We start from the raw sequence: 26475 nt of genomic DNA on the forward strand, positions 1-26475 counted from the left end.
CCTATATGCAGTTCTTGGCTGTCTTCATTTCACAGTGTTTGTCACCTGGGGCAAGTCTGAAAGCTGAGCAAGATAAAGAGTACAACTTCCAGTACTGCAACCAGCAGTGGGTAATGCTAGGACCTCCACAGGGATGGGGCAGAAACCCTGAAGATGCTCTGGTTCATACAGAGAGAGACGGATGACCTGGGCACTGAGACAGAACTTTGAGATGCCAAAGAGATCTGGAAGTCCTCTGGCATTCCCTCCCATTTCTAAAACCAGTTAGGAATTTTTTCTCCTTTAGCAACAAGGAAAGAAGGCTCTTAGAAGTTCCAGTGACCTATTCTAAAGGATGTGAATACAGGTGCTTACTGGGACAGAACAATTGAGAAGAGAGTATTATTCACCAGCCAACTGAAAACACTGTGCTTCAGGCAGCCCCTAAATCAGTTGTACCTAAAAACATTTGAGCAACAATGCAGGCCATTAAAAAGAGATAGTCAAATATACTTACAGGCTTCAGACTTCCTGCAACTAAGCGTACAAAGATACCAACAGTGTCTCTCGGTTGATTTCTCAGTAGTATTGAGACACTTGAACAGATCTTGGGCTAGGTGTTACAAAGTCCCACTATGAGGCAGCTGGCTAAGGCCAGGGCTGCACCCCATGGTCACAAAGCTACTTAGCCCTAAGACATCACATTGACAACATTCCCTCACTAGCAGCCCCACCACCCAACCAAATGACAGTCATACATTGGGAGAGGTTTATATTCTGAGGGCAAATTTAGACACCAATGACTGTAGGTTCTGCACTGCTTTCTGTTTTCCTCCCTCAATGCTCAGAAATATTTGGCAGACTAATGGTTTTATTTTGAAACACGTTCACACAAAAAAGGAAAACTGTTTTAAAAGTCATTTTGAATTCTGTTCTCTGATAACCTCTAGTAATATTTAGACTCTTTTCTATGTATAATCACCTATTTTCTATGCATATGATACATTTTTTCTGTGGGCTTACAAAAATTCGTATATGATATCTGATTTTTTTGAAATTTTTTTTTCATTCAAATATCTATCTTGAGCATTTGGTTCCATATCTATAGGCTAGATCTAGATCACTGTTTTTAATGGCTATCTATTTTCTCCTGGGCTTCCCTGGTGGCTCAGTGGTAAAGAATCTACTTGCCAACGCAGGAGACGTGTGTTCAATCCCTGGGTTGGGAAGATCCCCTGGAGAAGGAAATGGCAACCCACTCCAGTATTCTTGCCTGGGAAATTGCATGGACTGAGCAGCGTGTCAGGCTACTGTCCATGGGATCACAAAAGAAGTGAGATATGACTTAGCAACTGAATAACATTTTGTATTACAGTTTATCATAGTTTACTCAACCAGTCACCAACAGTATAATACTGTGAACTAACACAGTAGATCCATACATGCAATTAAGGAACTAAGTTTCCAATACATTTTTAAGTGGGAAAAAGTAGGCCCCCTAAAATTTTATACTTTCATTTTGAAACCACACACACATACAGAAGTTTTCGCCAGGTTAATTCTCTATTTAAGAACAGTGTTGTGATAAACATCATGTTATTTCTACCTTTTGATATATGCTGCATCATTTCCTTAAAATAATTTCCTTAAAACAGAATAGTTAGATCAGAAGGCTGCTGCTGCTTCTACATCTTTTTAAATACATATTCTCAAATTGCCCTCTGTAAAGGTTGTACTGATTATATTTCCATCAGTATGTTTGGAAGAATAACTGCCTTACCTTTCCTTGATTATTTAAGTAAATACAACATGTCCTATGGAAAGCTGGCTTCTAATTTGTTGCTCATGCGGTTTCTCTTTTTCTCTAATGTTTATAAGACATTTATGCTTTTGGACAAACATATTATTATTTTAACCATTTTACCATGGTACTATTAATCATTCTTTTTACTCTTTCTCCTCATGTCTCTCTCTAGCAATAATCTGCATATAATTTCCTGCTGTCCAAATAAGTGAATACTAGTTTTTCAAAACGTAGCTAATTAGTATTTTATGAGCCTTGAACTTCTAAGCCACCTTCTTAAATATCATTCAAACCAATTCCTCCTTCTGGCATGAGGGGTTTGACTAAAATCCCAAGTTGAGATTATAATGCTATGGACATGTGCATTCATGCTTGCTCAGTCATGCAAGCTCATCATGTCCAGCTTTGCAATACCATGGACTGTAGCCCACCAGGCTACTCTGTCCATGGGATTTTCTGGGCAAGAATACTGGAGTGAGTTGCCATTTCCTTCTCCAGGCAATATTCCCGACCCAAGGATTGAACCCGCATCTCTCGAGTCTCTGCATTGGCAGGTGAATTCTTCACCACTGAGCCACCTGGGAAGCCCCAGAGATATGTACATTTAAGGTTAAAAGTAATATACAATAGAAGATATGTCTGCATCTTCAGGTTCACTGAAGTCTTATTTGCAGTAGCTAAGATGTGGAAGCAGTCTAAACGCCTATAGACTGATGAATGGATAAATGTGTATACATGTGACAGAGTATCATTAAGCCTTAAAAACTAGAGAAATCCTGCCGTAAACTACAACAAGTGAACCTTCAGGATATTACGGTAAATGAAATAAACCAGTCGCTACAAAATAATATGACAAGATTTAAGTAATACGAGGAATCCAAAGTAATCACATTCACAGGAACACAAAGCAGAGTGGTGAACGTCAGCAGCTGGGCGGAGGGGGACACGGGGAGCTGCTCAGTGTGTGCGGAGTTTCAGTTATGCAAGATGGAAACGTTTAGTAATCCGCTGTACAACCACATGCACACAGGTGAAAGTACTGCACAATAAACGAAGACCTCTGAGAGGGCAAATTTATGCTATGTGTTTTTTACCACAATGAAAAACAAAGTAATACACAGCAATAAGAGCAACACCTTTTTATTGAGCTTTTATCACAGTCAGCATTGCTCTAAGCGCTTTACATATTGTATCATATAACGCTCCCAGCCATTTATGGCGGGTCCCATCATCACTTCCATCTACACAAGAAATCAGAGCACAAAAGGCTTCCACGGTCTGTCCATGATGGCAAGTCCCGGGAGGAGTCTTATTCCGTGGCCCCGCCACACTACACTGCCTTCCTCATTTAGGCCATGCTGACTCCCTTTTCACATCAGCTCCACTGAAGTTAAATCTATCTCCCTTCCAAAGCAAAATTAAAGCAAACCTAGCAATGTGTCCAGCTTTCGCCAGATGCATTTAAAAGACAGAGATTTCACTTAATTTATTCCAAGAAAAAACGGTTGAAAAAAATTTGTGCATAAGCAAATCTTTGTTACTTACTTGGAAAGTTAAAGTGTGCAAGAATATGTGTGTGTGCATGTATAATAAATAAAGGTAACCTCAAAAGATCACCAATGACCCCAGACTGAGAGTTCAATTGGTTAAAAAAATTATTCATAGCCTTACTTTCAATTGTCTCTTTTATATTTTATTTACTAGTAGTTTTAAGGAATTATTTCTATATCAGTGCCCTTGTTCTCCTAATAATGTGTTTGCCTCATATTTTCTGATGAGTAAATGAAATAATTAGACAAGGTAATCTCTATGTTCCTTTACAAATTTAAATTCAGTTTCTAAATAACTAACTTGCCTTTGTCTTCAAATGTATAGTTTATTTTATTTGGCTCAGAATATCACACGTTGACCTACTGTTTATCTTATATAAACTCTGCTGTCATAGAGCTATTAAGTTTTTTCCTGTGGTTGCATCCATCACAGATGGATGGGGTTCTTTGTGTTTAAAGATGAAGTCTTTCATCATTTCACACAAAGTTACTGCTGTGAGTCCCTCATATGCCCACAGAAAAACAGAAAAAAGCCAGAGGTCAGAGAGTGAGGGGAGGGAAGGGAACTGGCCACCAGGCAGCTGTACCAGAGTCCACATTTTAAGGGTATACGACAAGGCCAATCCCAAGCAGCTGGTAGGTGAAGAGTTGTCTCTTAACATAACTACAGCCAAGTGGGGTTCTGAGTTTTGATTCATTGTATTGACCTTTTCTTTTATATTTGTGCATATGGATGTATAGCAGCAACAACAATAAAACTCGAATGCCTTATCTGACTGATGATAAATGTATAAAACAAGGAGAAAATGAAGTGTCACTTACTCATCGGGGAGGGAGGTAGAGTGGAAAAGGGCTTTAGAACCCTCTGACCTGGCTTGTCTATTATAACTGCAATAAAGCTAGCTGTACAACCTTGTGTAAGTTACTTAAAGTTTTTGAGCATCAGTTTCCTCATTAGTGGAACGGAGATACTACTACACCTAGCATACAAAAGGCCCTCACTATACACCTGTTTCCTTGCTCTCACCTTCCTCCTTCCAAGCAACAGCTTAGAAAATACTCTGGTAATAACCAAGGGGTTTCTATTACTAGTAGTAATGAATCAGCATAATGAACCGATGTCTATACTGTAACAGTGCATTAAGAATCAGATTTCTATGAAATCTATTGAGAAAGCAAGCATAATACTAACCACAAAAGTGATTAGTGATTAGATTAATCACAAAAGCAACATCTGTGGTATTCACATCTGCAGACACCTGCCGTGTTTCCTGATAGCCTTCTCAAAAATACCATCATAGAACACCTGGGGAGGATTCATGTTGATGTATAACAAAACCAGTACAATATTGTAATTAATCTCCAATTAAAATAAATAAATTTATATTAAAAAGAAATAAAATTTAAAAAATATGACCAATAACAAAAACAGGGTTGAAAGGACAAATTGATCACTGAAGAGATAATTCCTATGTTATTAATAACAACCCACACATTGAATCTTCAAACTCATAGAACATATTTCAGGATGCTGCAAGAACAATCCCACTACTGGGCATATACCCTGAGAAAACCATAACTCAAAAAGACACACATAGGCCTCAACGTTCACTGCAGCACTCTTTACAAAAGCCAGGACATGGAAGCAACCTAGATGTCCATTGACATATGAATGGATAAACATGTGGTACATATATACAATGGGATACTACTCAGCCATAAAAAGGAACAAAATTGAGTCATGTGTAGTGATGTGGATGAATCTAGAGCGTATCATACAGAGTGAAGTAAGTTAGAAATAGAAAAACAAATACAGTATATTAACATATAAATATGAAATCTAGAAAAATGGTACCAATGAGCCTATCTGCACGGCAGGAACAGAGACCCAGATGTCGAGAATGGGCTTGTGACAGTGGAGGAAGGACAGGGTGGGGCAAACTGACGCAGGAGCACTGACATATATCCACCACCACATGCAAAGCAGCCAGCCAGGGGAGAGCTGCTGCGCAGCGGGGGACCTCAGCTTGGGGCTTTGTGACGGCCCAGAGGAGTGGGGGTGGGGTGGGGGGGAATGGGAGGGAGGCGCTAAACGTATACACACAGCTGATTCACACTGTTGTACAGCAGAACCCAACACAACCTTGTAAAGCAATTACACAGCAGTAAAAAACCAAAAAACTCAGTGGTCCCTGACATTGTTCCTAAATAATAAAAGTCCAACGGAAGGTAGACTGTGGCCATTTCTAAGAGTTTTAAACCCTGAAACACCTTTTTGAGACATTTCTTTAATTAAGAATTTGAGGTAACTGGGGTAACACACATTTAGTAGACCTTTTCTTTTGCAACAGTGTATCTGCCTAGCAGGAGACTAGTTAAATTACCTGAGATTAAGTTTTCAAAATAGCTTTGTGAGTGTCAATAAGTACCTGTTGAACACATGAACTGCAATTTAAAATGTAATAATACATCTGCATGCATGCGTGCTAAGTCGCTTCAGTCGTGTCTGACTCTTTGCGACCCTATGAACTGCAGCCCGCCAGGCTCTCTGTCCATGGGATTCTCCAGCAAGAGTCCTGGAGTGGGTTGCCATGCCTTCCTGCAGGGGATCTTCCTGACCCAAGGCTCGAACCCCCATCTCTGAATGTCTCCTGCACTGGCAGGCGAGTTCTTTACCACTAGTGCCACCTGGGAAGTGCGATAATACATACAGCATGATAGCCAAGAGCTTGGATGCTGGAGGCTGACATGCCTGGATTCAAAAACCCCAGCTCCTCCATTTATTTGTCACTTCTGTGAGCCTGGGAAAGCCACATACGTGATGCTCTGTTTTTATAAGAGGGCAGTTGTGAAGATTCACTGTGATTATACAAATACCACTGCACATTCAGTGCTTGGGCACACGGAAACATCCTGAGGAATATGGTCCTCACGAAAACCCACAGATACACATCATCGTCCCCATGTTGAGATGAAGAAACCGACGTTCAAGGAGGTTTAAAGAGCTTGGCGCAGGTCATGGGCTCAGATTGAAACAGGAGTATCTGACTCCATAGCCTGTCCACAGTGCCTGTTTCTGAACACCTGAATACGGTTTTACGTGTATTATCACGTATTTTGAATGGAGTGTCATTATGGATGAAGAGGTTAGTTTGGGCAAAATCCGCTAAATCGAATGGCTCTAAGACAATCATAATCATAAACAAACTAGATGAGTTCCCAATAAAGGTCAGAAGGAAATATAAAATTGAACAAAAGATCCCCAAACCAAATGAAAACAACACAAAACAACACAGCGCAGCAGGAGGTTAGGAAGTTCAAATCAGCCTGCTCCAGGAACTTAAGCACTGGCGTGAGGTTGTGCCCAGACTACCCCCCTAATTCCCATGCCCAACCATCCTCCCAGATACTTTTGTTGGGAAGACATAGAAAGACTCCCCCTGCAGAGCTGGTCTGCTTGTTGGTTCTCCCTGGGTCAGGCTGAGGAGCTAGCATGTTATTGCTGACTGCCTGGAAAAGCCCGGGTGCCTGCCTCCCCCTCCCCCACAACACAAACACACAGCAGCGAAGGCTGAAGTACTCATTGCTGAAGTTGGACAGGGGGAGGGCAGGCGGTGTGTATGCACAATTTTTCTAGACACACGCAATGAACTTTTAGGAGCAGAATAACAAGAACTTGGCTGGGTTTATATGGGAACCCTTCCCACACCTGTGAAGCCGTGCTTATATACACACACGCCGTTAGCAAAAAGCTCATTACACATGGCACTCAAGATGTCTCATTACATACGGCACCCAAGATGTTGCTATCGTACTGAAAGACCCCTTCAAGTGAATGCTGAGCCGCGCCCCCCGCCCTGCTTGTCTCGGGACGTTAGTTTCTATTCGCTGAGCTGAGGTGAAATTGGGCATTTTAGGATGGGGAAGGAAGGCAGACAGAGTGCAAGAAGGAACTGAGGATGCAAGGTTTTCTCCTACCCTGAGTTACTTTGCAAAGTTAAAAATTACATCTACTAAAAATTGAAGGGCTTTGGAAACCAGGGAAAAATTAAGGTGTAGTTAAAATCCTCTCTCTCCCCCTCTGTTGTTAAAAGAAATTTCAGCAGTTCTGTCTCGACCATCAAAATACCCTTAATTTTTCGGCTTTTGGGGCTTCTTTTTTTTTTCTTCTCCAGACTGGAATAGGTAGAGCAGAGAGTGGGAGGGCCAGAGGATGGGGGTTGGGAGCAGAGCTTTAACAAAGAATCACTTTAACAGAAACTACTGAGTAATCGCTCTGCCCTGGGCCAAGAATAACATCAGCTCGATGTTGGCAATTAGAATCAGGTCAGTCGGGCCTCACAGCTGGTGCAGCCCTCCTTGCAGACCCCAGCAGGGAGGGCTACTCATGCTCATGTCGCCAGCAGTCACCGCTGCCCAAGAAGGTCCCCCTGCTCAGCTGACAGAGAAGTTTTTTTTTTTTTTAATCCTTCTCCTTCAAGGGCAGGAAGCCAGTCTGAGAAGGAAGTGGGAAGCAATGAGGGAAACCAGAGAGAAGATACCCTGGGATACATCAACACACAGATTCATTGAACCACCCTTAGACGGCCAAGATCCCGCAACTTCCTCAGCTATCCTGGAACCCATTTTAAATGAATAAATATACCTTAAAGCACGTGAACAGTGCTTGGACCACCGTATGTGCTTATTAAGTGTTGGCCATTCTTACTAAAACAAAGAGGGAGGAATCTGTGCCGCTACTTATCTCTCGTCCCTCATAAAACTGGAATCCTGAGAGCAGTGGTTGCTGGGCAAAATGTACCCTGATAAGAGGAATGAACAGGAAGTTTTCAAGTTTGGAAAACTTATTCGTAAGGAAGCTGTGGTAGATGAAGTGAAAAAGATGGAAACAAAGTTCCTTTAAAGAAAAAAAACTGCCTGAAGTTTTATAAGGGCAACAACACTAAGTTTAACAAAACCAGCCTCCCTTCCAAAAGACACAGGAGAAACAATGAAAAGGAGATACTTCTAATTTCTAGCTCAGTGGTTCTCAGAAGAAAAGTCTTAGCATCATCTGGGAACTTAGAAATGGAAATTATTGACACCCACCCCAAACCTTGGACTATAAAGAAAAATGAGCACTGAAGAACTGATGCTTTTGAACTGTGATGTTGGAGAAGACTCTTGAGAGTCCGTTGGGCTGCAAGGAGATCCAACCAGTGGATCCTAAAGGAGATCAGTCCTGGGTGTTCACTGGCGGGACTGATGCTGAAGCTGAAACTCCAATACTTTGGCCACCTGATGTGAAGAGCTGACTTCTTTGAGAAGACCCTGATGCTGGGAAAGATTGAGGGCAGGAGGAGAAGGGGACGACAGAGGATGAGATGGTTGGATGGATGGCACCACCGACTCAATGGACATGGTTTGGGTGGACTCTGGGAGTTGGTGATGGACAGGGAGGCCTGGCGTGCTGCAGTCCATGGGGTCACAAAGAGTTGGACATGACTGAGCGACTGAACTGAACTGATCCCAAACCTACTGAATCAGAAATGGTGTCAGAGAAGCAACTGATGTTTTAACAGACCCTTCAAGGGCTTCTGGTGCTCAAAACCAAGGGTTTGCAAACCACGGCTTGCAGGCCAAATCCAGCCTGCCATATTTTTCATTTTTAAAATAATTTTATTTATTTATTCTATTTTTGGCTGTGCTAGGTCTTTGCTGCTGCACACGAGCTACCCCCCAGTTGTGCTGTGCAGGCTTCCTGTGGTGGCTTCTCTTGCTGTGGAGCAGAGCTCTAGAGCACACGGGCTTTAGCAGTTGTGCTTTAGCAGCCGTTGTGACTCCTGGGCTCCGGAACACAGGTTCAACAGTGTGGTGCACGGGCTTAGTTGGTGCTGCAGCATGAGCCATCTTCCCGGGTCAGAGGTGGAACCTGTGTCTCCTGCACTGGCAGATGGAGTCTTTACCACTGAGCTACCAGGGAAGTCCCCTGCCATCTGTTTTTGTAAAGAAAGTTTTATTGGAAAACAGCCATACTCATTCATTTACATGGTCTATGGCTATTTTCCTTGGTAGAGCTGAGTAGTTACCACAGACCCTATATACAGCTTGCAAGGCCTAAAATATTTACTTTATGGCTATTTACAGGAAAAGCTTGCTGACCTCTGCTCTGATTTAGAACCGTGTTTTTATAAACTGCTCATAGTTTCAATTTTATCTTGTTTTGATCATGTTCTCTATCAAATGACTGGATCATACCTATTTCCTTGTATCTCTGGCCCTGGAAGCCTCTGCCAATGGCTCCAGGTGACTTTCCTCTCCCAGGTCCATATCAGGACCAGTCTTTTGTATGAGTGATTCAGTAACACAGCAACTTCTGGACTTATGATTGAAATTTTAGACAGAGATGAGGATCAAGGCTTACACTGCATGAATGGTTAGAGATGTCCATTTCCAAACTCATATCCTGAATCACTTTTCCTTCCTGAGAGCTTCAAAAAGCTAAGTGCAAAAGGATAGACAACTTCCTTTGAATGCAATGCAAGAAAGGCTGCATGATTTTTCCAGCAGCATTTCCAGGAGATCACTGTGAAAGACACCGTCCACGTGTAATAGTAGACTAGAAGACAGCATAGTCTGCGTGTGTATTAGTCGCTCTGTCGGGACTAACTCTTTGAGACGCCATGGACTGTAGTCTGCCAGGCTGCTGTGTCCATGGGATTCTCCAGGCCAGAATACTGGAGTGGGTTGCCATTCCCTTCTCCAGGGGATCTTCCTTACCCAGGGATCAAACCAGCATCTCCTGCACTGGAGGCAGATTCTTTACTGTCTGAGCCACCAAGGAAGCCCCACAATACAGTATAAGATCCCGTTTAATGTCCTATTCCATAAACATATTTCTCTTGTGAATGAATACTAGGTAAATCAGATTTCCATTCTATCCACTGCTCTCAAACAGGAGCAGGAAATGGCAGCCCACTCCAGTGTTCTTGCCTGAAGAATCCCAAGGACGGAGGAGCCTGGTGGGCTGCCGTCTATGGGGTTGCACAAAGGCGGACATGACTGAAGCGACGTAGCAGCAGCAGCAGCAGCAGCAGCTCTCCAACAGGCAATTAACCAAACTGTTACTTATATCAATGGCTGTCTACACTTTAGCAACTTGAATCCAAAGCACAAGTTCATCAGAGAAATCATCTCTATCTAAGGGGGTTAACCCAAAGACAGACATATAGGACACATAGAGAAGACAAACCATGCTTCAGGCAATCATTTGGCTGTAATTTATAAAGGTCAGGTCCAGTATAATCACAAGCTGAGCTAAAAGTAGAGGCGTAAAAATCTAACAGGCTTTGCTCTTTCTGTGGAGTATTTCTTAAAATCCTCTGAAATAAAGTGCTCTAAGTTACTAAATATTCTTCATGTTAGAACATGAAGAATAACTTAATAACTTATTTGTTATTTTAGTAGTTATAAACTCTTCAAGCTAATAGAATGTAGTTTCTTTCACTCTCTCCCACAGTCCCAAACTTCACCCCTACTCATTTTTACCTAAATCAACTGTGGATTAGAAGAACAGGGGGAAAAAATAAAATGATGTTATAAACATATATAAAATTATGATAAATGAGGTTCTGTTCCCTCTCCAGGAGACACGAGATTAACTCCCTTCTTGGGAGTTCTGACTTCTCCCTAAAACAGGTATTCTGACAGATTCTAAAAAACATATTTTCCATATACTTCATAGTTCAGTGAAACTAGGTCAGTATAATCCTCAGTGAAAAAAAAAGAAAATCCACACAAGAATAGCAGTACTCTGAGTTTTCAAAGGAATGTGAGTTGCTGGAAGCTAATCAAAAGAATGAGAAGGACTTAGCAATGAAGCAGTTTCTAAAAGTGAAAATCAGCAAAACTGTCTTTTCCCTCAGAACTCTCAGTGCTCTGCAATCACCTTTTTTTTTAATCATCCACCATTTCAGGGTATGGGAGCATTAAAAGGGACCAACTGTCTAGATTCTACTCAAACAAGGGAAATACGGCTATGTATATTTCCACTATCCAGCATCTGATTAAGCTGGCATTCTAGAGTAATCCAAACTGCATGGGGTTCAGAAGTTTTAAAAGTTTTAAGAAATTTACACAGATTAAAAAAAAGAAAACAAACACAGCTAAGACATACGGTGGGAAAAAATAAAAATGGAGGTGTTGCTAAGAGCATTCTCTAAAATGAAGCCAGGAGGCCACTGAGGAAGTGTGGCTTCTGCATATCTCAGCAGGAACGGAATTTGAACCTCAACTGCTCCTTGTCTTAACACAGGCATCCAGAACATCTGCCCAGTGTTCCAGAAACTCAAGATGCTTAGGGGACCCTTATCCTCTAAGATAACTTGTGACAGTCTATTTATTTATTGGTCCTTTACCCTAAAATGACTCATAACCACCTATCCTTTAAGGACAAACATTTCCTTCCGTGTGTCAGGGTTGCACAGAACAACTCTAACCCTGTGGCTTTGGCCTTGAGCCCCTGACTCTTTCTCTTCCTGGGAATAATCTTTTGGTATTACCCAAATCTGTCTCCTGAACTGGAATTCTTAAGACCCTGAATAAAGCTCTAGGGAATTCCCTGGGTGGGTGGGTGGGCGGGGGGTGGTCCAGTGATTGAGACTCCCTGCTTTTACTGCCATCTCTGATCAGGGAACTAAGATCCCCAACAAGCCAGGCAGTGTGGCCAAAATGAAAAAAAAAAAAAAGGTTCAAAAACTGGCCTACATGTCTCTGCTATCCCAAATATTATTTTTATTTATTAATTTTGGCTGTAGTGGGTCCTCGTCACATCACACAGGCTTCTTCTGTTTCGTTGACTAGGCTCTCCAGTTGCGGTGCTCAGGCTTAGTTGCTCCACAGGAGGTAGGATCTTAGTTCCCTGACTAGGGATCAAATCCACATCCCCGACAATGGAAAGTGGATTTTTCACCACTGGACAACCACAGAAATCCTCCACAAAGACTGCTTAAATAAAGAAATTTCTACGTGACAGAGGGTAGTGGGATGATGGTGTATTCCAGCTTTACAGATAAGAAGTCAGAATTTTTCTCCAGTAAAAAAAGACTTCACAAATGCCCGCACTTATGATTTCTTGATTACAAAATATCAACATAATATACGGGCTTCCCTGGTGGCTCAGACAGCAAAGCATCCACTTGCAATGCGGGAGACCTGGGTTCGATTCCTGGGTTGCAAAGATCCCCTGGAGGAGGGCATGGCAACCCACTCCAGTATTCTTGCCCGGAGAATCCCCACGGACAGAGGAGCCTGGTGGGCTACACAGCAAAGAGCTGGACATGACTGAGTGACTAAACACAATATAATATACAGATTATATTACCACAGATAAAGATTTTCAAGTGATGAATGATACTGAAAAAAATAAAAATTCCTATGGACCTGGATGGTAGTTGAAAAGACAATAGAGAGCATAATGATAATTGCTTTATTAGAAGAAGAAAAAAAAAAACTTTGGGAATGTTACCTTTGAGTGAATACTAATTTTGCACAAATCAGTGCACACTACATACTACATTTTTATCAGAGCAAATGACAAGAGATTAAGCCAATATATTTCTTCACACAAATATGAGGGAAGCTCACAGAACCAGTATGGATTCATCCAAGCAGAACATGAAAAGCATGGTGAAGAAAAGCGAAAGTCACTCAGTCGTATCCGACTCTTGAATTCTTTAGGCCAGAATACTACAGTGGGTAGCTATTCTCTTATCTTCCCAGCAGATCTTCCCGACCCAGGGATTGAACCAGGGTCTCCTGCATTGTAGGCACATTCTTTACCAGCTGAGCCACAAGGGAAGCCCATGATACTAGGAAAAAACATGGTAACTGATTCTAATGATAATCCCAAATCATCAAGAAAAATTTAAGTCTTCATGACCTGATTTTTTATTTTTGTGAAGTCATCCTTTCTCTGTGAACTTTCCTCATGGCTCAGACAGTAAAGCGTCTGTCTGCAATGCAGGAGACCTGGGTTCAATCCCTGGGTCGGGAATATCCCCTGGAGAAGGAAATGGCAACCCACTCCAGTACTCTTGCCTGGAAAATCCTGTGGATGGCAGAGCCTGGTAGGCTACAGTCCATGGGGTCGCAAAGAGTCAGACACAAATGAGCAACTTCCAAAAAAATTATTTTAAAATGCTGGCTTTTAGGTATCTGGGAATTAGAACCTTTGAGAAATCACTGAATAAGACCAGGCAACAGAAAGGGTAAATATTACAAAAGAGATTTTTGTGCTGAAACTCTGAAATGAAAGAAAGGATGTTAAAACTGGTTCAGCATCACCTTTCAACAAAGCCAATGGATGGTTTCAGAACATTACTTCCCTGTTTGTAGATTTCCCCATGAACCAACCATTCAAGCCACAGTGGCCCTGGTAAACTTTTGAGAGGCTACTTCCACACTTCTCATGAAAGAAAAAAAATAATTTTTTTTTTAACCAACAGAAGGAAGATACTAGCACATGGAAAAGCCTTATTTTTACTTACCTGATGCCGAGCTCGACTCTGGTCCAGAAGCTGCCGGGACTGAAGTTTTTGCTGTTCTAGTTGTTGCAGGGCAAAATGGAGTTGGTAGCTGCCTGTGGTGGAGTGGTACTTGTGCTGGGGGGCCACCCCTGTAGCCTTGCTATATGCGTTGTTCTCTACCTCTCCCTCCCAGGCAAAGCCACCTGTCTGGAGGCTCCTGAAGAGAAAAGAAAACAGATTTCTTAGAACGGTTATGTGCACAATGAAGGCAAGGAGAGAAACACCTGTTATTTTTCCTTGATAGAACTGAACATAGTCTGGAATTACAAATCTGATTTACCTACTAAACCGCAGCCCCATGAAGACAAAGGTGGGTGGCTCTGCTTTCCATTCTATTCGCAGCACTTGTCCTAAGCCTTGGCACAGACTGTTAAATAATTTAAATAGCCATTTTCACTCCTCTTTAAAATGGCAATCCACTCCAGTACTCTTGCCTGGAAAATTCCATGGACAGAGGAGCTTTGTAGACTACAGTCCGTGGGGTCGCAAAGAGTCGGACATAACAGAGCGACTTCACTTCTAATGCCCAAAAGGACCCCCCAAGCAGAGCCTTGAAAGCTTCAAATGCAGGAGGGCAAGTTAAGGCGACAACAGAAGCACAATCATACTAACAGTGACTTCAAAAGCATACGGGTGAATGATACGAGATTCTTGGTTTTCCTTAGCCACCTATTGTGAAGTATCTGCTAATATCTCATATCATGGGACAGCATAACTGGTGTGAGAAGATACATTTTTTTCTTATTCTGAATTCATCTCCTCTGGGTTCCCGGCCACGTTGACATTTAGCTTATGCACATTTAAGACATTATTGTTAGCTGAAATAAGCCGGCCAGAAACGGACAAATATTGCATGATCTGTCATACAACAGTCAAATTCTTGCAGACAGAAAGTTGAACAGTGGTTGTCTGGGGGTGGGGAGACAGGGATGGGGAAGATATTGTTTAATGCGCATTGTTTTAGCTTGGGATGATGACAAAGCTTTGGAGGTGGATGGCAGTGATGGTTGCACAACGCTGTGAAAAAGTGAAAGTGTAAAAGTGTTAGTCGCTCAGTCGTGTCTGACTCTGCTACCCCGTGGATTGTAGTCTGCCAGTCTCCTCCGTCCATGGCATTCTCCAGGCCAGGATACTGGAGTCGGTTGCCATTTCCTTCTCCATGGGATCTTCTCGACCCAGGGATCGAAACTGGGTCTCCTGCACTGCAGGCGGACTCTTTACCTGAGCCACCAGGGAAGCACGATATTGCAAATGTACTAAATGAACTGTACACTTAAAAGTAGCAAATTTTATTACATGTATTATTTTATCACAGTTGTTTGTTTTTTTTAAGGTCTCTATTTATTTTTAGAACAATCTTATTTGTAAATCCTTCCATCTCCTTAACACTTTTGGTTATTCAACTCTGAACCTTCTTCAACTACCTAGTATTTTTTTTTTCCTTTTCCTTTTAGAATTATAGTGACCAGAAAATTATACACAGAAGAAACATGAAGAGCCTCATGGTGAACTAACTTATCCCAAAACCTTGGTGAATGGGGCTTAGAGAAATAAACTAGTGCCTAATTCAAGAAACCTATTCATAGTGATTTAAATCATCATGTTATTCTTTCCTTTGTAAATATCCTTTGGTGTTAACGGTCATTCCAGTGGCAGAGATGCAACATCACTGGGGTGAGTTGACGCAGACCTTCCTGAGTCCTGACCTACCGGCCGCCCGGGTATTAACAGTCTGGGTCTTGGTGACCCCAAAAGAGCTGGGGGGGGGTGGTGTGGGGAGCAAAGTGGGTTGTCTGCAGAGGCCAGAAGCCCGCATTCCTCTCTTGTCGGGGACCTCCTCTCTCACAGGGTGGTCATTCCGGGTCTCTGCTTTGGTTTCCCTGCCCCTCTCAAAGACACTCCAGACAGCTTGTTAAGGGAAAGTCCGTGTAGTGCACTCTGAAGTCCACAGATGGAAGGTTTTCTACTCGAGTAACCTCACCTCTGATAGGTCACATCCCTTGCACACTTCCTCCCACAGTTTGGCTCCCACAGTGCAGTTGCACAATTACACACTTTCGGCTAATCTTCCTGGAGAACAGCACCAGAAAGCTCAGAGCTTACTTATTATTAGCTTTTTTTTTTTTTTGACATTTGATCTTCCTGATCCCTCCTCAATTACCTCAAGGTACCAGTTGCTAGACACAATCTTTCCCAGGGAGCTTCTGGAGATGTGGAGAAATGTGGAGACCAATGATGGTGCGTAAATAAACACTCCAGTATATGGATAAAATGTTAATATTATTCACAAAGCAAAGTGTTGAGTGGGAGTCAAACAGGAGTTCCAGAGTTCAGAAGGGAGGGGCCAGAGGAAACGACTATCTCTCTTCTGGATAGTAAGAGAAGAGAAAAGCTTACCAACCAAGATACAACAAATAGCGAAGGGAACCGAAGGAGCTCTGAGTGGAAGGGCAGGCAATGGAGCAAGGCATCCAGGTACAATGAAAAGCAGGAGCAAGCCAATCCAATGAACACAGGGGAAGAGACATGATACTGCAGGAACTGCCTGCTGAACAACTCTGAGATCTCCATGCCAATTAAGGCAGGAATTTGAATGTAGAATGAAATTATCACTTAAGATAACTGGACCAAAGGTCAGACAATTCATCAACTGTGATTCTGCTTCCATTCCTGGTCTGCTGGTTACAGAAGGTTCTAGCCACAAGAAGCAGTCCAGACTCAGGGATTCAATACTAAAGGTATATAACAATACAGTTTGTATTTCAGAATTCAGCTTATGGGCTAAATTGGTTTTATTTTCTAAAAAATGTTTTAGGGTCTTCTCTGGTGGTCCAGTGGCTAAGACTCCGTGCTCCCAAAGTAGGGGCCCAGGGTTCAATCTCTGGTCAGGGAACTAGATCCCACATGCCACAGCTAAGAGTTGGCATGCCACAATTAAGATTCTATACATCACATGAAGATCGAAGATCCTTCATGCCGAAACTAAGACCTGGTGCAGCCAGATAAATAAACAGATAATAAAATATTTTTAAAAATCGGCAACAGCTGGTTATGCCTGGAACCAGTGCTGTTACTATTATAAAACTGCTTTAATAACAAATATTCCTAGCAGACACTGACTTTAATGTCTTCTTGTAACCAGAGAGTCTTATTAGCAGATGACCAGGGACAGAGTCTCAGGTGTATGGACATGAAGCAAGGGTCTGTCCTTGTATATGGGGCAGGACAGTAGGTAAGAGAAGATCACATGAGGGCCTTTGCATAAGAGAAGGCTTATCCATCCGAATGCACACACATCGGACAGGCTGCAACAAGATTAATTTTTAAAGTGAAGGTTGCTTTTAATCTCATCAATAACAAAAGCACAGTCTCCAGCTCACAAAAAGAAGTTTCTTCAGTAAGTAGAGGTTTTTAGCAAAGAGGAAGGAATTTGTACAGTGCAGCAGTAGATACGTGCACGAGTGCTTAGCGGTGTAAGGCAGTGTGGTAAGGGCCATGAGAAACCTGCTTGCTTTGAATTCCAGTGGGTGTTACTCAGACCTCGGTGTCTCACGGTCAAAGCCCAAGACTTCGTGGTTTGCAATATGCATGTTCTGTCATCGCTGACATGGAGGATGCCAGCCACACTGTCACTCGGATTTGCCCCAAGTGAGATTATATATCTACATAGTCCTTCCATGGCAGCTACGAGTTGCTCAAATACATTTCCTACTTCCACCAAAATTTTGAAATTCCGTTATTCTCTATAAAGTTCAGTTTTTATGTTATTCTTTGCTCAATACTAAAATATTATATACATTCCCTATAAATAACTTCCTTATACTTTTATGTTATTTATAGAGTAGGATAAACAGAGTTAAAAGAGTTAGCTGTGAGAATGCTCTGTTGAATATTCGATTCGAATTCAGAGATTCAGAGTGAACTGTGCTGTATTTTGCCCTGACTACCTACGTAGCTAACAGCCAACAATACCGCAGGTTTCTCTAAACTGTTCTGTTTTACTAGCCTAGTCATTTAGAAGGTTGTTTTTCTTCCTTTCTTTAATATACTGTAGCACGGCAGGACTAAATGTTTTTCACCATCACTGCCCTTCCCGCACCGTGTCCCACCCCTCCAACTTCGGGCCAAAGGGGCTATATCTTTCCCACTGGTTTAATATCTGTTCCATCAAATGGATGCTGGTTGTCAGGAACTCGGAGGAAACTGGTAAAATACACAAGTCTTTAGCAAAGCAAAATCTCCTGAGCAGGCTGTTGCCCTCTTCATAAAGATATGCCTTCAGTGTCACGATTTCCCAAGAATAATATGATGTCTCAAAAGAGTATATAGGGTAGCGATGAAATGGAGGAACCCGACAGTTGTACAAACTGTGTGATTCCGCAGTCCATTTCCCCAGTTCCTTCCACCCCATCCAAGCAAAACCTGAGCAACCATGTACAAGGACGCCTCTGCCCTCTTGAGGGTGTTGGCAAGTGAGTTTTCATCTGTCCTGAGAATGGGGGTGTGGGATTACTGACATTTAATAGGTAGAGGTGCTAAATGCCCAAAACTATCAGGAAGAGTCAGCCCTGTGCTGGGAAACTATGCCACTGATGCTTCTAATGAGAAACAATGTAAAGACTGAAGGAGGTGCTTTTTGGAAAGAATCTTACTAGTTCTTCACAAGAAAGAGTATCTACCCACTTCCATGACACTATACCCACTACAGACAGTGGAATGTCTATCTATGGAATGTACAGATATCCAAGAACAGCAGAGGCTCCATTCTCTTTGCCTATAAATTTTTAATCTCAAACAAAGTAGTCGTGACACACAGTAAGTGCTGGAAAGGTGCTGCAAATGCCAAAAATCCTACGAATGAGGGAAGAGCTCCCACAAGCTGTCCAAAGCAGTGCTGGCCAGGGACTTCCCTAGTGGTCCAGTGACTGACTCTGCACTCCCAATGCTGGGGGCCCAGGTTCAATCCCTGATCAGGGAAATAGATCCCACATGCTGCAACCAAGAGTTCACATGCTCCAACTAAAGATCCTATGTGTCGCAACTAAGACTGGTGCCGCCAAATAAGTGAATATATTAAAATGAATAATTAGAAAACAAAGCCGTGCTGGACAGGATAAGGATGCTACATGATCAGAGAGGCATTACAAATAGTGCTGGGGAACCCCCTTGGCCATGGGGGTTATTTTCAAGGGCAAAATTGGTGTGATTCTGCATGGAAGGTTGTGTGTTCCATTCCTGATCCTTCCCAGGGCAGCTGAGGTTGGGTCATATTCACAAAGATCAAATGGATAAGAAGAGAACAGACAGGGCACACTACTCCAGCTTTTATTACATCCAGCTTCTCTATGCTTTATTATTCTTAAACTTTCATCTGTAAAATAGGGATATGATAATAGTACCTATCAACATTTCATAGGGTTATCATGCAGATTAAAGAGCTAACACAAGTGAAAGTATAGGGACACAGGAAGAGTTACAAAAATATATCACCACCACAACTACTACCATTATAATTATTCTTCTCCCTCCTAAACAATTCCATTTCCCTGCTGCCCTATAGTTCTTTGAGCTATTACAGTATATAGAAACATAGATTTGATCATTTTCCACCAGAGGATTCTGTGTTACAAAGTTAGCACCATCTAGTTATGAATATTCATTGTGAGGTCAAAAGTGGTCCAAGTTATTAATACTAAAAAGGAAAGCCTTGATGTACAGTGAATCCAAAGGGTTATTATAATTGTATTGCAATTCCTTATGTTGAGGACTGAGACAAGTTACTTGGGGAGGGCTGGATCCATCATCGCCTCTTCAATCCACTAAACAGTGAAGGTGGGAGACTTGCCTGGTGGTCCAGTGGCTAGGACTGCATGCTCCTGATGCAGCGGGCCTGGGTTCAGTCCCTCGTCAGGGAACTGGATCCCACATGCTACAAAACTAAAACCCGGTGCAGCCCATAAAGAAATAAAAATACTTAAAAAAAAATAGTGAAGGGGGCACCTATATAATCTACCCTGTCAGGTAGTCAGTTTTTTGCTCAAACCTACTTTCCGATCCTACATCGAAGCCAAACATCTCAGAGGCTGGACGTGTGACCTATAAGCAGCCATAAGTCTACCTTCCTCCACTCTTCACTGGTGATCTCAAACAGAGGACTTTCTGTTCATACTGCCTGTTTCTGACCTAACATTCTCCCCAGTTTTCTAACATCGTTTCCACCCCTGTAAATATAATGGCTTCCTTTTTCTATTCTAGACAGTGGTCAAGGGAGAGCAAGAGTTAACTGGAGAGGCCTCTAGGGCTCCTTAAAACTCCTCACGGGGAGTCCTACCCTCCACTTTCAGAAATAATGAAATAGCTCTCTATTTTATTATAGCTCCTGCATTCAGGATGTATCTTGGATATAACCTCTCTTGAAAATAAACAAAAGGTAAAAAAAACAGAAAACATTTTAAAGTTTCTGATGGACTTCTGCTTCTGAGCAAATAGAAAGTCACTTATACCTTAACAAAAATAATAAGCTGAATACACTGCCAAATGATACTTATTTCAAAACCAACAGAATGTTGAGGAACAAAATGCTAAATGAATATAACTACAGGAAGTGACAAGCTCTTTGATTTTAGCCAGGATGGTCCCTGGGACAAGGAGGAATGGAAAGTGTCAAAGATGGGGCCTAAGGCTCTACCAGCTCAATTTCTGACAAGTTTGTAACGCCTGCACGTGGCATGTTATTTTAGAAGCCCTAGCCACAGAATGAATCTGTACCCACCCATCAACTCTTCCATCAACTTCATGGGGACACAGAAGGCTTGGCAGGGGTGGTGGTGTGTGCAAGGACTGATTAAGGTCCCTTTCAGAGAAATGATGGATATTATTCTTTGACCTTGACCAAAACTCAAAAAGTAGTATCATCTAAAAGTTAGTAATGTAAAATCCAAGACCAAATCAATGAGCTTTTCATACTCTGTTGATCTATCTAGCATTTTGAATGGATTTTTTACCCATACAAGATTTTTGTAATATACAGCATTAATCTTTAGAAATACTGGTTCACTGAGTTATGCAGACCTTCCAAATGTAGACATATTTCATTACACAATATTAAAAAACTGTATCTGTTAGTACCTATCACTCCAATCTCACCAAAAAAGTTTTTAAGTATTAGGAAAGTGTCATATTCATAGTGGTCAGTATCAGTTTTTCAGAATTCTTTGCACAAAAAGATCTTACTGGTGATCCCCATTCTGCCCCCCAAGCCAGCCAGAGGTGAAACAAATCTAAAGTTACAACGAAGTCCAGACCCAGCTTAATTATCAAATTAGCTAACCCCTTCTTCCTCTGCCTCCTTTCCATACACTAGAAACCTAAGAAAAAGATGAGCATATTTTTTTGGGGGGGTGAGGTGTAAATATTATTTACTTACACCTATGGTTTTACCTAAAATGTCCAGCATACAACTAACAATTATAAAAGGCATGTAGAAGCAAGAAAACGTGACCCGTGAGAGGAAAGTCAGTAGAAGGACGCAGAGAGCTGGTACAGATGCTGGAGGTAGCAGACGTGGACGCCAAAGTAACAGTTATAAACACACAAGAGTACTGGGCAAAAGATGGGCAACACCTATGAACGGATGGAGGATTTCAATAGAGAGATGAAATCTATCAAACAAAGAACTGAACAAGAATCCTAGAAATGAAAAAAATATGAAATCAGAGATGAGGAGTGCATTTGGAATGCTTAACAGCAGACTGGACACAGTAGAATATCTAATATGTACAAAATTGAAATCCCAGTAGTTGAGGATGGAAGATGGGACAGGAGAAATATTTAAAGAGATTAGGGCTGGGAATTTCCAAAACTGATGGTAGACATTAACCTACAGACCTAAGAAGTTCAAAAAACCCCCAAGCAGCACACGTATGAAGAAGCCTATACCCAGGCAGATCATAGTCAAATGGCTGAAACAAATCTTAAAAGCAGCCAAGGTGGCGAGGTGCTTGGTGGTAGTAGTATTTTTACATATAAGGGAACAAAAATGCAAATGAGTTGATGATTTATTAAAAATGACAGCCAGAAATGTTACCTTTCAAGTGCTGAAAGGGAAACAAAAACTACAAAGTGCCAACCTAGACTTAAACATTTATATAACACCTTCAATCAATTCAATCTACTTGATAACTATGGAAAACTATACCCAATAACTTTAGAATGTGTGTTCAAGTACATGCGGAACATACACAAGACAGTCTAAATGCTGGGTCATAAAACAAATCTGAATAAAAATGAAAAGATCAAAATCACATAAAGTATACTCTAACCAGAATGCTGTTAAATTAAGAATCAATTAGCAAAAAGATATCTAGAAAATTCCCAAATATTTGGAAATTAAATAGTATACTTTAAATAACCTATAGACCAAAGAAGAAATCACAAGAGAAACTAGAAAATGTATCGAACTGAACAGTAATGAAAACATAACCAAACAAAATTTGAATTGTAGTGAAGAGTCCTTAGATAGAAACATATAGCATTAATACTATACTGATTTTACACACTGATGTGTAATGCAAAATCAATGTCCTAAGCTGCCACTTTAAGAAGCTAGAAAAATAAAGCAAGTTAAACACAAAGTAAAAGAATAAAAAATAAAATAATAAGAGAAGCAGCTAATAAAGTAATTAAACAAGGAAGCCATTAGACTGAGGTGGCATTAATGCCTTGGCAGTCAACGTAAGCAAACCAAAACCCACCTCGGAGTCAATGCACTGACATTTGAGAAAATGCATTTAAGAACAACCAATCACAAACAGCCAAGTAGTCTTTTCCAAGTAAGGCAACCACTTAAGCTATAGCCAAATAATTTGCTTACTCTGCTTAAGAGTCTGCTCTGTTTAAAAAAAAAAAAAAAGCTTTCCCGTTAGTCTCTGCCAGTGGAGCACTCTAAACCAATTTCAATTTGAGTGAAAGTATGTTAGTAGCTCAGTCGTGTCTGACTCTTCGCAACCCCATGGACTGTAGCCCGCCAGGCTCCTCTGTCCATGAGGTTCTCCAGGCAAGAGTACTGGAGCGGGCTGCCATGCCTTTCTCCAGGGCATCTTCCCAACCCAGAAATCAAATCGAGGTCTCCTGCATTCTAGGCAGATTCTTCACCATCTGAGCCACCAGGGAAGTCCACTTAGTTTGGTGCTACCCAATTAAATTCAATGTTTGTTCAAATGAACTCTTTGAAAATTTATTAATAACGTACTTCAGTTAACCTTTTAATACAATGAAATAGAAAACGGGTAAATAGGAAATACCAACAAAATCAAAAGATGCCTATATGAAAAGAATTGAAAATTGATATTCAAGCAAACTAATCATAAGGGGAAAATACATACATTATTAATATCAGGAATGAAGAAGGGGAACATCATAGAGAGAATACAGATATCAAAATATAAGGCGATATTATGAACAACTCTGTCAAATATTCAACAACTTGAGATAAACTGAAAAAATCCTTGGAAAGAAATCCTTTTTGAAAGGGACATGATGAGAGAAAATCTAAATATATAAATTTGACTTGTAGTCAAAAACCTTCTTAACAAAGAAAACTTCAAGTCCAGATGGATTCAATGAATTCTATCAAACATTTAAAGAAGAAATAATTTCAGTCTTTCACAAAATCTTTCAGTGAAGACAAGGAAAACCTTTCCAACACATTTTATGATGTTAACCTCTCTCTGATATAAAAAAAAAACCTTGACAAAAACATGAAAAGAAAATTACAGACCTATACGCCTGAACACACACACAAAAACTTTTAATAAACTATTAGCAATTATAATCAATCTATCTGTCTCATATATAGGATATATATTATGATCAAGTGGTATTTATCACAAGAGTGATTTAAGGTTAAAAAAATCAATCACATAATTTATCACATTAAGAAAACAAAGAAGAAAAATCATATGAGAAGATGTCAAAATGCACTGGACAAAATTTATTTACATCTATTCATGACAGAAACATTCCATAAACTAGGAACAGAAAGAAAGTTGCTCAGTCTAATAAAGGATGTTTATGAAAAACCTATGGCTAACATGAGACTTACTGGTGAAGCACTGAGCATTTTTCCTCCAAGATCAGGAATAAAGGAAAAACGTTTGTTCTCAAAATTAGAATATAAGACCCAGTCAGTGTCATAAGAAAAAATAAAAATGCCATTATTTATAGATATATTTCCTTACACTGAAAACTCTACAATTTTTAATAAAAACACTACACTGGAAAAACTAATAAATGGAGCAAAGCAGCAGAAATTAAGGTCCATTCAGTTCAGTCGCTCAGTTTTGCAACCCCATGAACCGCAGCACGCCAGGCCTCCCTGTCCATCACCAACTCCTGAAGTCCACCCAAACCCATGTCCATTGAGTGGGTGATGCCATCCAGCCATCTCATCCTCTGTCGTCTCCTTCTCCTCCTGCCCTCAATCTTTCCCAGCATGAGTGTCTTTTCAAATGAGTCAACTCTTCGCATCAAGTGGCCAAAGTATTGGAGTTTCAGCTTCAAAATCAGTCCTTCCAATGAACACCCAAGACTGATCTCCTTTAGGATGGACTGGCTGGATCTCCTTGCAGTCGAAGGGACTCGCAAAAGTGTTCTCCAGCACCACGGTTCAAAAGCATCAATTCTTTGGCATTCAGCTTTCTTTATAGTCTAACTATATATATATAAGGTCCATTAACAAAATACAATCATATTTTTATATGGTGCTGCTGCTGCTAAGTCGCTTCAGTCATGTCTGACTCTGTGCGACCCCATAGACGGCACCCCACCAGGCTCCCCTGTCCTTGGGATTCTCCAGGCAAGAACACTGAAGTAGGTTGCCATTTCCTTCTCCAATGCATGAAAGTGAAAAGTGAAAGTGAAGTCGCTCAGTCGTGTCAGACTCTTCGCAACCCCATGGACTGCAGCCCACCAGGCTCCTCCATCCATAGGATTTTCCAGGCAAGAGTACTGGAGTGGGGTGCCATCGCCTTCTCTGATTTTTATATGCTAGTCATACACAATTGAAATTTCAGTGTAATTATTACTTGAAAATGAAACTTTAAAAAGCAATATAATTTACAAATTCATAAAAATATACCAAATATCTCAAAATAAAGATACTGGAAAATATATAAGGTATATACATTGATTTTTATGAGCATTAATGAGAAACCTTACATAAAACCTAAGTAAATATAAAGATATCCCATATTCTTGACTGACTGGAAGATTCAACATTGCTAATATGTTTATTCTGGATTACAGACATTAGTTTTTCTCAGTTCACAATTTCCATCTAGAAATTTGTCTTGAAATTATCTTTTATTCATTAAAGCCTACTTTTCTTTATACCCTTGTTCATAGTTATAATGGCCATTTTAAAATCTTTGTCTGCTAAGTCTGTCATTGGAGGCTTCTAAGGACTAGGGTTGGAAAGAGTTGGACACAACTGAGAATGCACGCACACAAAGAAAGAAAAGGGAATCACTTAAGACCAGGACTGATTCATGAAAAAATCAGTCATGCTAGACTAACCTCAACATTCAACAGACGAAGACCATGGCATCTGGTCCCATTACTACAAGGTGAAGAGATGGGGAAACAATACAAACAGGGACAGACTTTATTTTTCTGGGCTCCCAAATCACTGCAGATGGTGACTGCAGCCATGAAATCAAAAGATGCCTGCTCCTTGGAAGAAAAGCTACAACCAATCTAGACAGCATATTAAAAAGCAGAGACATTACTTTGCCAACAAAGGTCCCTGTAGTCAAAGGTATGGTTTTTCCAGTAGTCATGTATGGATGTGAGAGTTGGACTATAAAGAAAGCTGAGAGTTGAAGAACTGATGCTTTTGAACTGTGGTGTTGGAGAAGACTCTTGAGAGTCCCTTGGACTGCAAGGAGATCCAACCAGTCAATCCTAAAGAAAATCAATCCTGAATATTCATTGGAAGGACTGATTCTGAAGCTAAAAGTTCCAATGTTCTGGCCACCTGATATGAAGAGTTGTCTCAGAAAAGACTTTGATGTTAGCAAAGATTGAAGGCACCAGGAGAAAAGGACAGCAGAGGACGAGATGCTGGATGGCATCACCAACTCAAAGCACCTGAGTTTAAGAAAGCTCTTGAGGATGGTGAAGGACAGCGAAGCCTGGCATGCTGCAGTCCAGGGCGTCGCAAAGAGTCGGACACATCTGAGTGACTAACACTTTCTTCTCACTTTCCAGGGAAGATGAGCAAGTAGAGGGAAGTCAGGAATGGCAGAACTGTGGAATAGGTGGCGCTTCCAGAGAGGCTCAAAGCATTGGAGGAACAGCCCTGGACGGCGAGTCAAGGGGAGCCCGCCAACACGACACTGAGTGAGAACAGGCGCTTCAGCCCCTGAAGGGCCAAACAGACTGGTGAGAAGTTCTAAAGAAGTGAGAGATACGTAAGGACAGTGACAGTAATGGTGGTGAATAGCTGAAAGGCAGAAAAAGTCACGGGCTCTGGAAGCTTGCACCGGAAGATATACTATGAAATTAAAAGTTACATACA

At 41.2% G+C, this 26475-nt stretch overlaps 1 protein-coding gene across 1 annotated transcript in view; it reads right to left on the reverse strand.

Annotated features, from left to right (window-relative positions):
- Positions 1–26475, reverse strand: part of TTLL5 (tubulin tyrosine ligase like 5) — a 309724-nt gene that overhangs the window by 86100 nt on the left and 197149 nt on the right. The window contains exon 28 of the mRNA XM_068963929.1: positions 13860–14055. Coding sequence (XP_068820030.1) covers positions 13860–14055 — 196 coding nt within the window. The remainder of the gene's footprint in view (positions 1–13859; positions 14056–26475) is intronic.

The sequence above is a fragment of the Capricornis sumatraensis genome, chromosome 2 (assembly GCF_032405125.1).
Source record: "Capricornis sumatraensis isolate serow.1 chromosome 2, serow.2, whole genome shotgun sequence".
Classification (NCBI taxonomy): Eukaryota; Metazoa; Chordata; class Mammalia; order Artiodactyla; family Bovidae; genus Capricornis; species Capricornis sumatraensis.